The sequence below is a fragment of the Carassius auratus genome, chromosome 40 (genome assembly GCF_003368295.1).
Source record: "Carassius auratus strain Wakin chromosome 40, ASM336829v1, whole genome shotgun sequence".
NCBI classification, from domain to species: Eukaryota; Metazoa; Chordata; class Actinopteri; order Cypriniformes; family Cyprinidae; genus Carassius; species Carassius auratus.
In genome coordinates this window covers 15,221,452-15,236,361 of record NC_039282.1, presented here as the reverse complement: position 1 = coordinate 15,236,361, position 14,910 = coordinate 15,221,452, and the positions used below count along the sequence as shown (strand labels likewise).

At 35.2% G+C, this 14,910-nt stretch overlaps 2 protein-coding genes across 2 annotated transcripts in view; both read right to left on the bottom strand.

Moving 5' to 3' along the window:
• The window catches only part of LOC113058940 (neurofibromin-like), a 10,708-nt gene extending 1,374 nt beyond the window's left edge, over nt 1-9,334 (bottom strand). The window contains exons 1-6 of the mRNA XM_026227189.1: nt 9,029-9,334; nt 3,313-3,456; nt 2,967-3,044; nt 819-1,009; nt 466-572; nt 166-233 (exon numbers count right to left, since the gene is read on the bottom strand). Coding sequence (XP_026082974.1) covers nt 166-233; nt 466-572; nt 819-1,009; nt 2,967-3,044; nt 3,313-3,456; nt 9,029-9,088 — 648 coding nt within the window. The 5' untranslated portion in view covers nt 9,089-9,334. The remainder of the gene's footprint in view (nt 1-165; nt 234-465; nt 573-818; nt 1,010-2,966; nt 3,045-3,312; nt 3,457-9,028) is intronic.
• Nucleotides 9,335-11,111: 1,777 nt separating this feature from the next.
• Nucleotides 11,112-14,797, bottom strand: LOC113058939 (galectin-9-like). Its single transcript, XM_026227188.1, has 7 exons — nt 14,759-14,797; nt 14,443-14,528; nt 14,117-14,324; nt 12,781-12,900; nt 12,563-12,651; nt 11,589-11,745; nt 11,112-11,263 (listed from the first exon to the last, which is right to left on the bottom strand). Exons 1-7 carry the CDS (start codon nt 14,795-14,797, stop codon nt 11,117-11,119), a joined length of 846 nt encoding a protein of 281 aa, XP_026082973.1. The 3' UTR covers nt 11,112-11,116.
• Between the last annotated feature and the right edge of the window lie 113 nt (nt 14,798-14,910).

Below are 14,910 nucleotides of genomic sequence, written 5' to 3'. Positions count from 1 at the left end.
AGCCATATCAGCCTGGGGTCTCTGATAGAGCATAGTGAACTCATCAGGGTAGTGTTCAACCCAGTTCCAGAATTGCCTGACACAAACATATTGACTAATAATTTCCTTCAATCTATAATTTCCTTTTTTTAAATTAATCTATTATACTGTTTACAAAGTACATACCTTTTCCAAACTGCTGATTACTGCGAGTTGAGCCGGCTTTTTCAAAGATTTGAATTTTAGTACTGTTTCTGAAGGGAATATACAGGAAGTTATCAAACAGTTTAAGACCATATATTTATTTAAATACAATTATTATGAATTATTTACACATTAGTGGTTTAATACTTGCACTGTGCCATATTTTGATTGTGATTTTAACCGTGCAGCTTTAGAGTTTAGAATACCCATAAAATTCATCATCAACAATAAACTTTAGGAATACTGATGCAATAAAAACATATAAAATAGAGCATGCTTTACCTTGTAGGAGCCTCTTTAACTTGGAGCAGTCTACATTGATATACTGAATGAGCTCAATGTCATGGACATCCACTGTGTCCTCTGTACAAACTGTGAGCTCTTGCAACCTATGAAGAGACATTGGTACATTAAAGTTAATAATTCGTAAAGCATTTAACTGTTCAATTTGTAGTCAAGCAAGTAAAACAGCCTAGCATTTACACAAATATAACACTATTTAACAATAGGCCTTACAATGTGTAAAATAAGTGATTTTTATTAGTTACTATGGGGTTATTTTGGGGGCTGTTTCACACAATGAAAGAGGTCCTAGAACAAAGCCCTGTGGAACCCCCAGTGTGTTAGAAAGGTACCTGGTGGAGATACGACTGAAGACGGCATTGAAGTTGTTGCAGCTGAGAGAGAAAAGCACGGCAGAGGCAGAACTGCGCAGCTGAGCAGCGTGATGCTGGCCCTCACGGTACGAGTGCAGGAAGTGGCAGATTTCAGGGAGCAACTGTTTTACCAACATGGCCTCATCCAGCCTTAGGCAGTCCTTGGGTTGCTGGTGATGCACACAAATATACAGTATACTTTATTATTTCTATTCTCTTTTTTTATGTGTGGTGCACCATACTGTGTTTGTAACATTTAATAACATCTACTGTGTTGCAAGCTGAAGAACAAACAAAAACTACAGCAAGTAAAAAGTGCTTCAGGATCAGCATCATGCAGGAAAGGGGGAAGAGAACAGAAATTAAATCCAATGACAGAGCAATGAACAAACACATTAGCGGATCAATATACTGCACACATACTGGGTCAAAGTAAAAGCCCTAAATGTGTAACAATGGTAGAGAGGAAATCAGATACTAAAACTCATGACAGCCAAAACTAGTCAAAGAATACAGTGTTTAGTTGTCTTGAAGGTCCTTGACTTTTAGTGAACAAATTAAATCCCGAACAGCATGGAAAAAATTACATAAAAATAATTTTGCAAAAACAAAAAATTACAGTGAACAGCTGTGTAAAATCTGGGCAAGCAAAAATTAAGAATCTATAAAGGAAAATCCAGATAATCTCAAGACGAGGAAACACCTGCAAATGTAATAATCTCCTTACAGGACCAGTTCAGTGCCTTCTATCTGGGAGCATAAGCTAAAGATTTAATTGTTTTACCAGGGCTCTGTGTCTAAGACTTCATGAGTACACGAGTTCATGAGCAATCAAAAAACATTTCTGCACAGTATCTGCTTTTTGAGACCAGAAAAATATCTCTGTACCCATGATGTTCCTATAAAGTAATTCAAACTCGTATTAATAATTAGCTATCAAACTAAAATTACTAGTCATTTCACACTACTGTTCAAAGGTTTAGGGTCAGTAAGATTTTTCATGCTTTTCAAAGAAGTTGCCTATGCTCACCCAGGCTGCATTTGTTTTATATTTTAATATCGTTAAATATTATTATTGTTTAAAATAATTGTTTTCTATTTATTTAAATAGAGTTTTAATATATTTTATTTTTGTGCAAAGTTGAATTTTCAGCAGTCATTACTCCAGTCTTCAGTGTTTTTTTTTCAGGATTCTTTAATTAACAAAAAGTTCAATAGAACAACATTTACTTGAAATAGGAATCTTTTGTAACATTAAAAATGCAGATTATGTGACTTTTTAATTTTTACTGATCCCAAACCTTTGAATGGTAGTTACCATATACCGTATTTTTCAGATTATAAGTTGCACCTGAGTATAAGTCGCATCAGTCTAAACATATGTCATGATGAGGAAATAAATATATATAAGTCACACTGGACTATAAGTCGCATTTATTTAGAACCAAGAACCAAGAGAAAACATTACAGTCTATAGCCGTGCGAGGGCGCTCTATGCTGCTCAGTGTAGACTACAGGAGCACTGAGCAGCATAGAGCGCCCTCTCGCGGCTGTAGATGGTAATGTTTTCTCTTGGTTCATGTCAAATTAATTTTGATAAATAAGTCGCACCTGACTATAAGTCGCAGGACCAGCCAAACTATGAAAAAAGTGTGACTTATAGTCCGGAAAAGATGGTATACCATTTCTATTATACCATGCTAAATGGCTATGGTTAAAAAATATTCTGTTTGTTTAATAGTTGAGATTCCAAGATTTTTTATAGCCATGATGCTATGAAGCAGTTCCAATTTCACCACATTCAGTTTATTTCTACAGCCTAGAATAGTAAAAGAAACAGACTAATAGTTGTCAAGATCAAATTGATAAATATAGTCCAAACCATTTTTCCTGAAAATTACTTTTAATTTCTATAAAGATCTGCAATAAAATCTATGAAATCTTTTAGGTCAGGGACTGGATAGGCAATAATGAAACAATTGTGATTGTAAAGCAACTCTGCACTGCATTCAGCAACAAAGGTGAAACCAAAGCAAGGAACAATGCTGTTAAAATGCAAGACATAAGACAGTCAAAACAAGTGAAAGGTCGGACAAAATTCACTGTGAGATAGGATGAGCTGCTCACCCCTGCCAAACACTTCTCCAGTGTGTCCAGGATAATCAGCTGGGAGAGGTAGAGGTTCTTCTCTGCTAGACTAGAAGACTAGAAGACACTTCTCTCAATTGATTGCAATAGAGTTTGAAATGACCATGTTCCTAAGCTAACAATGTGACACTCGAAGCATAAATCCCCCCCAAAAATTTCAGGTTTCAGCCTACTTATTTTCAGAAATTAATTAAATAAACATTTATCTGCCATTTTTGATTTATTTGTGCAATGTCAAGGCAGTTCACTCACATAACACAGTGACTGGAATTTCAAAATACAAATATCAAGATGGGAAACTTGAAAGTTATAGACATGGACTTACCATGTTGTTCACATTTTTGAGTATGTTGGTCAGACCGTTGATGACGAGGGCAAATTTGTACTTTGAGATGTTGATCAAACATTCTTTATTGTGCTCTGTGCTCACTTTGGTGTGGGTGCTCTGCTGTCCTGTTTTAATTGGGAGCTGTGAGAGACAGACAGAGAAAGAGTGGGATAAAGAGAAAAAAACAACTGAAACCACCATACTCTGTAAAGGATGCAATGAAATCTATCATAGCTATGGCCAACAGTCAAACCATATGTTTTGTTAAAGCTGATGCCAGTTTCTAGACTAGAGAGTAAGCCAAGAAAAAAGATGATACACATTACCGTGATGTTTAGGGGCTTTTTTTTTTACCAGATGTCAAAACAGTAAAAAAGTAATACTGTGTAACTGTTTTCTATTTTAAAATGTAATTAGTTTATTTACTACTCTAGTATTCAGTGTCCCACGATCCTTCAGAAATCATTCTAATATGCTGATTTGCTGCTCAAGAAACATGTCTGATTATGATTTTCACTGTTGAAAACAGTTGCGCTGCTATTGTCAAAACCGTAATAATTTTTTTATTTCGGATTCTTTGAATAGTTTAAAAGAACAGCATTTACTTTTTTTTGAAATTTTAAATGTCTATATTGCCACTACTTTTGACCAATATTTAATGTGTCTGCTGAATAAAAGCATTAATTTCATTTAAAACTAAATCTTACTGACCTCCGACTTATGTATGGAAGCGTATAGGGCTTGGCGATATAGCTAATGTTATATCTAACAAGCTATGCAATATCGTGTTTATTATCAAAGGCGATTCATCTGCAATAATGAACGCGATATTGTGTAGCTTGTCAGTGATCTACGGCTCTGTCTATTAAATGCCGCTCCATTTAAAAGCAGGTGATGGCGATTTAGCGGTAATCACGGAACCAGATTTACTGACTAGATGCGCACAATCATATGGTTAGATATATCGCCCAGCCCTAGTAGCGTATTTTTTGACCAACAGCTGATTGTATTCAATTAATTTAAAGTAAATAATATTCAAATAAATTTTCGAAATTATAGCATAAGTAAACTACAGTCATTAAAAAATAACCCAAAACTGAAAAATAAGCATTTCATTTAGTCGTATCAAAGGAAGTTGAGACTTTTGGGTCTGGTTAACAGGTGTGATCGCTGGGTTCCTGTGGCCCAGATTTTTTAAAAAGTGTGTTATGGCTTTATTGAGAGCACTGGATGGAAAACAGCTTGTAACATGTGGGAAGTACAGACTGCAGAGCGAGAGGTCGATCAGTCTTAAATTTGACACACCCACTTAATGCACCAACCCACCCATCCAGGGTCTAAACGCTTAAAGTTTAGGTGTTAAAACAAAGCGCCTCCAGCTCACCAGACATCCGCCCTGTGCTGCGCACCTGCGGGCCAGCACATCTGCTCTTGTTCTCTTCAACACACACAAGCAGTTCAAGTCTGTACAGCGGGAGTGTTGAGAGCGCACATGGCCTGGCCGTCTTAATGAAGCGTATGTGGAGTGAGGAGTGAGGGGGTGGAGGCCTATCCCCGCTCTAAGCATTCCCTGATGAGGAATTGCTCTTCACTGTTTCCAACTACTATGGCTCCTCTCTGGATCAAAAGAACTCTGACTTCAAGAAGTTATACAGCTTGTGAACAACTCATGAATGCCAACAAACCGCTCTAATATATTGAGCGGTGGTGCTTATTTGCCAAAATAAGTTTAAATCAGTCTTGTAATATATCCCAATCTTGTCTTCCCCAATTCTCACCGTCATTTCCAATCTTTCGTGTACTTTCTATTTAATTAATAGTTAAGAAAAAAAAAAGCAAACGTCTGAAATTTATTTTTAGTTACAAATTTATCAAAGCACTTCCAAATATCATCTGACTGTAAAAAATACTCTTCAAAAGTTTTAAGTAACTAAAATAAATATTATTTAAAAGAATTGAATAATTTTATTAAAGCATGGATGCATTAAACTGAACAAAAAAGATCAGCTTTCAATTTATTCTAACACCGATAAGAACTCAGCATATTAGAATGACGTCTGAAGGATCATGTGACACTAAAGACTGCTGAAAATTCAGCTTTGCCATCACAGGAATAAATTACATTTTAAATTACATAATAAAATGGAAAACAGTTATTTTAAATTGTGTTAATATCTGTACACGTTTTAGTAAATTTGTAAAAAATAAAAGTTTCACATTTATACAATTCTTTATTTTTTGACAAACTATTCCTTTTAAGGTTTGCTTATTTCACAATATTATACTTTTTTTACATCAAATGATTTGTTTGTGAACCGGATTATCACTAAACTGCAGTGAACGCGCTCACAGCAAACCCGAAAGAGAAGACAATGCTAAATAAAGTCGTAGTTTTTGCTATTTTTGGACCAAAATGTATTTTCGATGCTTCAAAAAAATTCTACGAAAACGAAATGAGGATGAGTAATTAATGACATATTTTTCGATTTTGGGTGAACTATCCCTTTAAGATGTACAATTAGTTTCACACAAAAATGTGTCAAATTAGCTCAAGAAAGATAAAACCTTTTTTAAATCTAATATCTCAACCAATCTTGGCTCATAATCTGCTTAAGATAAGTAGGCCTACATTTGTGGTGCAAGTCAATCAAATCGGATGGTTGAAGTGTCCTGACAATTGCAATGGCCAGTGCGTCGGCATGTCAAAAAGACTCTCAGAAACCCTGAGGTTCCCTCCTTTTTTTTCAGCCAACTACTGTGTGGCCCTAAGAGAAAAGCGCGTGGCTGGAAATGAAAGTCTCAAGACCTGAGAAGATCTGGCGCGCACACACTGTCTGTACACTCATAAAACACATGCACTCGCACAGAACACACAGCCCAGCCCTATTGACATCCATTTTAATGCAGGATGCCGACGGACACTGAGCACTTTGTTTCCCAGGAATGGTTTAAAATTCCAGAAAGGTCAGGGACCAATCGCTTCCCTTCTGGGCACTTTGGCAGAACCAACCATACTCATGTGTGCTATGGAGAATGGATGATATACTGACCTAAAACACAAAGACAATTACAAATATTGAATATTTGAAAATTAAACTTTCCCAGGCCACCATTCAAGAAAAATATGACTTTCCACCCAGTCACATCAGTTGGAAGGGTCCTTCCAAAACGGCAGGGAAAAATTATCATTTAGTCTTTTCCTGGTTATTGTCAAAAGGATAGTTCACCTAAATATTAAAATATTTTTAATCATTTATCAACCTCATGTCATTTTAAACCTGTATGACTTTCTTTCTTCTGTAGAATACCAAAGAAAAAATTCTGAAGCGTGTTAGAATCCAAACAACATTGTGCCCCAGTGACTTTCATTCAAGTCGTACAGGTTTGGGACGACATGAATGCAAGTAAATCATTTTTTTTACTACATCCTTTCAGCTTCTTCCAACAAAAATAAGTAATCAGAAACTAGCTAACACCACCAATACAATTCTCTTAAGTTCAAAGATCATCCAAAAGAAAAAAAATATTTTCAAGTCATCTTCATAACATGATGCTCTTCAAAAATCTATGTAAAACATTGTATCATCAACCTCACATTCCTGACTCAGAACTCTCCCCAGAGAGAGAACAGATTAGTTTTCCATGACCATGCAATGGCATCTGTGAGCTCATTGTTTCAAGGTGCTCTTTGCATTCATACAGCCGCTGACAAGACAATAACCACCACTGAGAACTTGCTTATTACAAGAAAGAAAAAGCCACACATCACTGACTACGATCAGTCTAAACATTCGATCCTAGTGTTATCAGGTAGTTTCCATTCAGGAATTCTGCATCTTATGATCTGCATGAAAGTGCCGTTGTGGTGAGCAGCTGTCATTCCATTCAAGTCATGAAAATATACAGAGCAAGAAAAGTGCAAGAAGCTCCCCTTGTCAATGTAATATGCTTTTACCAAGCAAGTGCCTTAAACTCTCTGATCTCAAAAGCACTAAACCGGCTTAGTCTAAACTCCTTTTCACACTTTCATTAAACTGTTATGAGCTCCTAATCTGCAGCACAAGCCAGACCCTGTGGAAAAAAATACAGCCTCTAAACTTTAAAATGACAAGCACACCCTTGTGGGGGGGGGGGGGGGCAGTATTTATTACAAGGATAATACACTATAAAATACAATAAGTGCAAACTTAAGTGTTTTTGGGCACTTAATTGCATGTCAAATGAAAACTTTTTACTTTAATTTTATATTAAATGCAATCAGTTGAACTTAAAAGAGCTTTCAAGCAGGACTTGAGATCTATTGTCTTTGAAATCTGGTTTACGTGTAATGCCTAATGTACAAGCAAGCATTTAAGTAAACTAAACTGTATTGTTTTTTTTTTGTTTGTTTTTGTTTTTTTGTATTGAAGCTTGTATGTTATGCATTTAAATATATTCACAATTACACATTTGTAATGATGAAATTGCTATTTTAGTACATTTAAAATGTAGTTCTTGCAAATGTAATCATCAAAAACTAATTAAAATTAAAATTTTGTACTTTACATGTATCTTAGTCAACAGATCTTTAAACCACAACAAACAAAACGATTTAAAACTGTACCTACATTTTTTTATTTATTTGACATTAATGCAAAATGCACTTCTTTTAATTTTAAATGTATTTGAACAACATGAACATGTACTCTTTTTAAGCACACTTAAGTGGCCTTTTGTTTCTTTGAAAGCACACTTAAATGGCCTTTTGTTTCATTTATATTATATCACATGCAAATGCAGGTATGGAAAATATACCTTTAAGGTTTGAAGTGCACTACAAATGCACATTCAATACAATTAAACATTTATTAATTTTTAACAAGGGCAGAAAAAAACAACAACAACAATGCTATGGCTGTGACAGCAGGGCCAGAGGCATGCGTCTACCTCAAAACAGTAAAAAAAAAGCTCATAAATGCTCAGCTATTTAGTATTGATGGTTATTAAAAGTGCACTTGGTATGTTTTTGTTTAGCTGTCTCTAATTTATCCCAAACAGTATAATAAAACGTCAAAATACTGATATCACCATGATAGTGTACATCATTATAATAACATCCTTCAAAAGTGCTATTCATTTATTCAGATGACATGCCTTCGATAAGCAATACACGCTGCGTGCACTTTTAAGACTCTAAGAAACAGCATCTAAGGACAATCTTATTAAATTTAGGAAAAATTACTTCTGACAGGCGCCTGTCACATCCCCTGTGCTGTCATTGCCTCCTCAGGCTCAAAAGATGCGTCCTTTAGCATTCAAAGCCGTCTTACAGTTTCAGAAAACATTCAAAAACATAGAGCATTGATAAACTGACATGATTAGTCTTTAAACAGGGTTGCATGCACAGGACTGTAGGTGCCTGTAGGCTGCTTCATCTATGCAATTTCATCTCACTGTATGTCAACAAGAACTGAGGGAGTCTGATTCGTTTTGTTTATATTAGTCAGTGCGCGCGAGCGACTCAGCTGAACATTCATCAAATCAATCAAGACCCCACTGCCCAATATTTGGCTTTGGCTGCCAAATGCAACATATCAGGCCTGGATGAAGACATGCACGTAATGTATTCAAAACCACCAACCTCCCGTCTTCAACATAAACAACGCGTTTGCGTTTGAACGCTCGCTGTTTTTGGCCTTGAAATGTCTAATCCCCCCACCAGTGTTTTCTTTACCTGCTCGTCGAATCGATTAATGATGGCCTGGACCCATTCCACGGGTTTGTGCGCCGCCATACTCAGGCGGATGCGCGCGCCACTGTGTCTCCTATCAATCACTTTTGCGATCCAGATTCCTGCACCCGATTCGCCCCTGATGCGACAAATACCCCCTAGACCGCTCCGCAAAATAATCAAGGTGGAGAACAGAGGAAGAGGAGGAGGTGGAGGGAGGAGGGGGGGTTGGTTTAGTTTCTCACTTCAAGCATACTCCACCACGCCGCCATGACACACCACCGGAAGTTTGAATCCTCCTCCCTCTCCCTCTCCCTCTCCCTCTCTCTCTCTCGATTCAGTCCGAGTACTGCGCATGCGCAGAAATAGTACTGAAGAACGGGACCATTATTACAAGAGGAATGGACAATATATGGGCTGAATGAGATCTATCTATCTATCTATCTATCTATCTATCTATCTATCTATCTATCTATCTATCTATCTATCTATCTATCTATCTATCTATCTATCTATCTATCTATATATCTAATCAACTAATATAATGTGCTGTTTCTGGTCAAATGAATTGCTTTACTATGAACTGATTAAAATACAAATGTTTTTAGACCTTAAAATGTGCGGTTGTTTATGATAGTCAGTAAATCCAAGTACTGTGGTGGTTTGTCCATTATTCAAACATAACCGAGCAGAGGTAATTTTGATTATAATGTGTAACTGTATAAATAATTTAAAAGTATACGTTTTTAATCTATGTTTATCTTGAAATATTAAAACAAAGCCTCTTCGTATTCTTTATTAAGTATTACAATAAACCACCACATCATCTAGAGACATCTTGACATTTGAACATGAAATATATCATACAAGTAAATGCAATGAGCGATTCTATCAAATGTACATTCGTTTTCCACAATCAGATTACCTTTTCCTTTAACAAAACCGACAAACCAGTTTAATTGTTAAATTTAATAATTTCGTTTAATTGTGTAAATGGAAGTCAGAAATTATAGTGAAACCGTGTTGATATAGTAATATTGAACGGATAAATGTTATAGCAATGAGAAGGCTTTAATGAGAAAGTAAAGCAGACCTCTACTGCCACCTTGAGAGCAATCGAAACACAACATCAACAAAAAGCAGGGTTATTATGGTTAACCTACTGTACTAGTCACTAGAAGGCTTATGCATCATGGCTATTTGAAATATTCAGACTTTTGAACAATATATTTTAGCTGGAAATGTATTAGAAGGGTCAATTGCATGTACTGCATTATGAGATACAGTATACCACACAATACTATCTGTTGCATAGGTCACTGTTTAGTTTGACAATGGTTAGTTCAAGCATACAGACCATTTATCTACTATAAACTGCAGTAAGTAATAAGAGGAGTGTGGCAGCATTCTATTCCAAACATAGCTGTGATTTCTTAAGACACTTATTTCAGTGATATGGAAACTGAGACATCTGCATGTGTAAAAATCACTTACAGCAACTGTAAACTTCACAGTAATTAAAATACAGTAGCTGCAGAAAAGAATTAGATAGTTGGAAAGTGTGTATGCTATCACCAGCGGAAGACCATTCGAATTTTTCGAACCCTTACACATTCCCTTATTATTGAAATTAATTCTTGGATTGTTCACTTGCTCTTCAAAAAAGAATAATAATAATAATAGCAGGTTAAATGCATAAGAGAATACAGTAGTCGTACATGATGGCCAAGTGACTTTATTTGAAAACAGCAATATTGGAGGAACATACCGTCAACAGCACTGAATATTTTTCACAGGTGTTTTACCATATTATGAATTATGCTTCGCCTTGAGTTTGTAAAAATCACTTACAGCACCTTTAAATTTCACAATAATTGAAGGTCATGTTGATCCACTAATGAAAATGCTGTTTAGTAGTTTTCTACTACAGCTTTTATTTAAATGTAGATTTTTAGCAAAGTGTTATGTAAATAGAAAATTATGGTTATCTTTTCACCAGCAGAAGCTATTTGACCAGTTTTATATATATATAAATGCATAACATGTTCATTTAAGTTTAATTTATGCATTTCCTATCAACCTGGATCCTTGTTAGACATGCACAAAAATCAACTTTAGCTGTCCATAAACTTCAAAGACATCGATGTCCTCCAGTTTAGTAAAGCGATGCTTGTAAGTGTGTGCTTGCTGACCATTCACTGACACTTCGTACTGCTCTGCACTGCAGGAGATTTTGACCTGAATCACACATAAAAAAATGTTTTATTTGACAGCAAGATGAAGTGTTTGTTCTCATGTCACAAACAAACTCTTCTACTCTTAACTGTTAATGGGGCAATTCACAGAAAAAAATAATGAAAATTCGATTCATGATGAAGAGATGAGATGATTAACTAAAGACTTAATGGTTTGGAAGGTGAGTAAATTAATTGTCTTTTTTGGGTGAATTCCTTTAACAGTATCAAGATGACACTTTAGATTTGTATCAAATAAAGAAAAATTATATTACACTGTCCATTTCTACAGAAAAGTAGGTACCGTAAGGATGTGAGTATATGCCTACCTGAAATAGCTGACCTTTTATAAAAGGCACATCTCTACTCCTTTCTTCTGCCCCCCATATCCCATTCTCAGAGGTATTGCGGACAACCACATTCTCATCAAAAAGGGATAGATAGTGAAATGCAATCCCGTTCCTGTGGCGCAGATTAAACTCTACCCTATGAACCAGAAGAGTGGATATGTTATCACAAACACAAACTGTATGTTTGTACAATGGTAGTTTTTAAAAGAAGTCTCGTATGCTCACCAAGGCTGCTTTATTTGATTAAAATTCAATAAAACAGTAATATTGTGAAAATAAATCAATTACCGTATTTTCCGGACTATAAGTTGCACTTTTTTTCATAGTTTGGCTGGTCCTGCGACTTATAGTCAGGTGCTGCTTATTTATCAAAATTAATTTGACATGAACCAAGAGAAATGAACTAAGAGTCATGAACCAAGAGAAAACATTACCGTGTCCAGCCACGAGAGGGCGCTCTATGCTGCTCAGTGCTCCTGTAGTCTACACTGAAGACACAGAGCGCCCTCTGGCGGCTGTAGATGGTAATGTGTTCTAAATAAATGCAACTTATGGTCCAGTGCGACTTATATATGTTTTTTCCTCATCATGATGTATTTTTGGACTGATGCGACTTATACTCAGGTGCGACTTATAGTCCGAAAAATACGGTAATTTAATTAAAAAAATAGAATTTTCAGCAGCCATTATTCCAGTCTTCAGTATTATGACCCTTCAGAAATCATTCTAAAATGCTGATTGCTGCTCAAGAACATTTCTTATTATTGTCAATTCTGAAACAGTTGTGCTGATAACATTTCTATGGATACACTAGCATTCAAAAGTTTGGGGTACTTTACAATTTTTTTAAAAGACAGAAATACTGTATTTTACTGTATTTTTGATTTTATGTTTAATGTAAATCTGTTTATGTATGTTTATGTAAAAAGTGTATTCTAAGGTTTTTATCTGACCTTTTAGAGTCAGTATTAGGAACTCCATAAATGAGAATCGCATTGCCAGCCTGTAGCCCACCTTTGATCAGGGTTTTGTATGGGACCACCTGTTTACAGTAAAAGGAACTTTATAAAATTGTGTAATAAAGAATAAAATATAGTGCTCAACAATGTAAATGACAGCTCAATCATGTTGAATTATGATATGATTAATAGTGTAATGTATTATTTCTCACCACAGATTTCTGGTAAGCAATGAACTCCAGCTTGTTGTCTTGGTCCACTGAGATGGTGTTCACTTGAGTGACTGGAATACGGTGTTTGTAGTTTATTAAGTGTTTCCCATTAGCACTTATCTATGGAGAGCATTGTATAATAATGAGAACTAATTTAGAAATCAATTATTGATCTCATTCTGTTTATACATAAACAGTACAGTGATAGATTGATTCTCAGTGAAATTGTAGTGTTCTTCACAACATTCAATTTACGGTTTAATTGAGAAAATCTGTCATAAATGTATACTGCATAAATGTCTATGACATTTGTCATGACCCATTTGTCAACACTTAGGTCACTTTTTCAACATTTTTATAAGCACAACAGCAGTCTTTGTGGGCTAAACTGTGAATCATTTTCCTTTTTTTGATGCCAAATGCAGTGAATACACCTTTGAAATTGCATGAATTCCTTTCTCACTCAGACACAACCACCAGCAAAATTCAATGTACCTACTACAGGCCAGTTAACTAAGTATTACAGTGTTAGTCTTTCAATTTCATTACCAGCTATACAAAGCAGATAGAATTTTTATTGTACTGTACTTGTAACTTATACTGCAGGGAATTCTGAACAGCAGATAGGTGTCAATTTTGAAAATAATAAGGTTCCATTAGTTCATGCAAACAATGTTCAATACATTTATTACTGTATTTAGTTAATAATATTATAATAGTTAAGTAATTGTTAGTTTGTGCTAATTCTCAGTTCATTAACTAATGTTAACAAGCAAAACTTTTGATTTGAATAATGCATTAGTAAATGTTGAAATTAACATTAACTAAGATTAATAAATGCTGTAGAAGGATTGTTCTTGCTTAGTTTATCTTAACTAACTAACATTAACTAATGGAACCTTATTCTATTCCATAATGATGTAAAAATAAAAAGAGTTATTTATTAATATATTTATTTTAAAATCTCAGGGGTACTTCAAGTAAATATATTAGGTGAAAGAAGTTTAGATGACAAAAAGTTTGAGAATGACTGCATTACATTAAATAAGAAATAACATCAATTTGTGCATTTTTTATGTGTTGAAAGACAAAAGCCTTCCAAAGCAATACAGTCAAATAACTTACAGTGATAGATCAAATAAAAATGATTGTGTTCATCAGTAGTTGATGCAAGGTTGAAACACTTCCTGAAAGGATTTTTGTAAATCCTTATTTCATGTTGTCTAAGATGTGTTTATTAATGAATCTATTTTTTTTAAATAGATTTTACTGCTGTCGCCATTAAAAAGAATCCCTAATAAATGGCTTACTTTTAATTTATGTAAAGAGTGTATACCTTGTATGCCTCCTTGGTGACAAGGATCTCGATGGCGAACAGTTTGTCTTTGACGAAAGGAGAGTCAGGTGTGGATTGTCCGGAGCCCCAGCTTCTGTTCTGGTAGGTGTTGTACACTATATGTTCACTGCCATCCTTATAGTGTGGGTTTATGTGCAGAGCAACATCAGCCTCCGGATCAGAACCACACTGAAGGTTCACATGTAATCTACAGAACACAGAATGAAAACAGTGCACAAAACTAGCAAAGCCCACAGGAATATTCCTTTAAACAAGACACTGAGATTAATTTGTCTTTTAAGAGCAACATGATAAATACTAATCACCTGTTAGAATCTGGCAAAATCCGTCCAATTATGATAACACTCTTCCCTTCCTGCAAGCCTCCCTCGATCGATGTAACTGTGATTGTCTATGTTGGAGATGTGCATTCTGTAAGGATATTTTTGCACTTCTCTTTTGAATATCAATTTTAACAGTTATAAATATCATGGCAGATAAAATAATAAAATCACTTGTTGTGACAAGATACCCCAAATGTTGCTAAATACCTAAATCTCTCAAATAAATGCACTGCAAACAGGTCTACAATTCATGCATTTATATATATATATATATGAAAACAATAAAAATACGACTTACTGGTTTATAAACTGCCATCTGTTGCTGACAATCTGCCATTGTGCCAATTCTTATTCTTTAGCAGTCTCAATGCAAATCTTCAGCTGGGTATTCAAGACGGAGGTTTGAGCACCAAGAACTGTAAAGGATGATGTCGAGTAGCCTATAGCTGT

Excerpts from the sequence above, each read along its gene's own strand:
- LOC113058939 (XM_026227188.1), bottom strand. The coding sequence starts at position 14,797 with ATGGCAGATTGTCAGCAACAGATGGCAGTTTATAAACCA. Across the intron at positions 14,325-14,442 it reads ATTTTGCCAGATTCTAACAG|ATTACATGTGAACCTTCAGT; the intron begins GTGATTAGTATT and ends TGTGTTCTGTAG. Across the intron at positions 12,901-14,116 it reads TCACCAAGGAGGCATACAAG|ATAAGTGCTAATGGGAAACA; the intron begins GTATACACTCTT and ends TGCTCTCCATAG.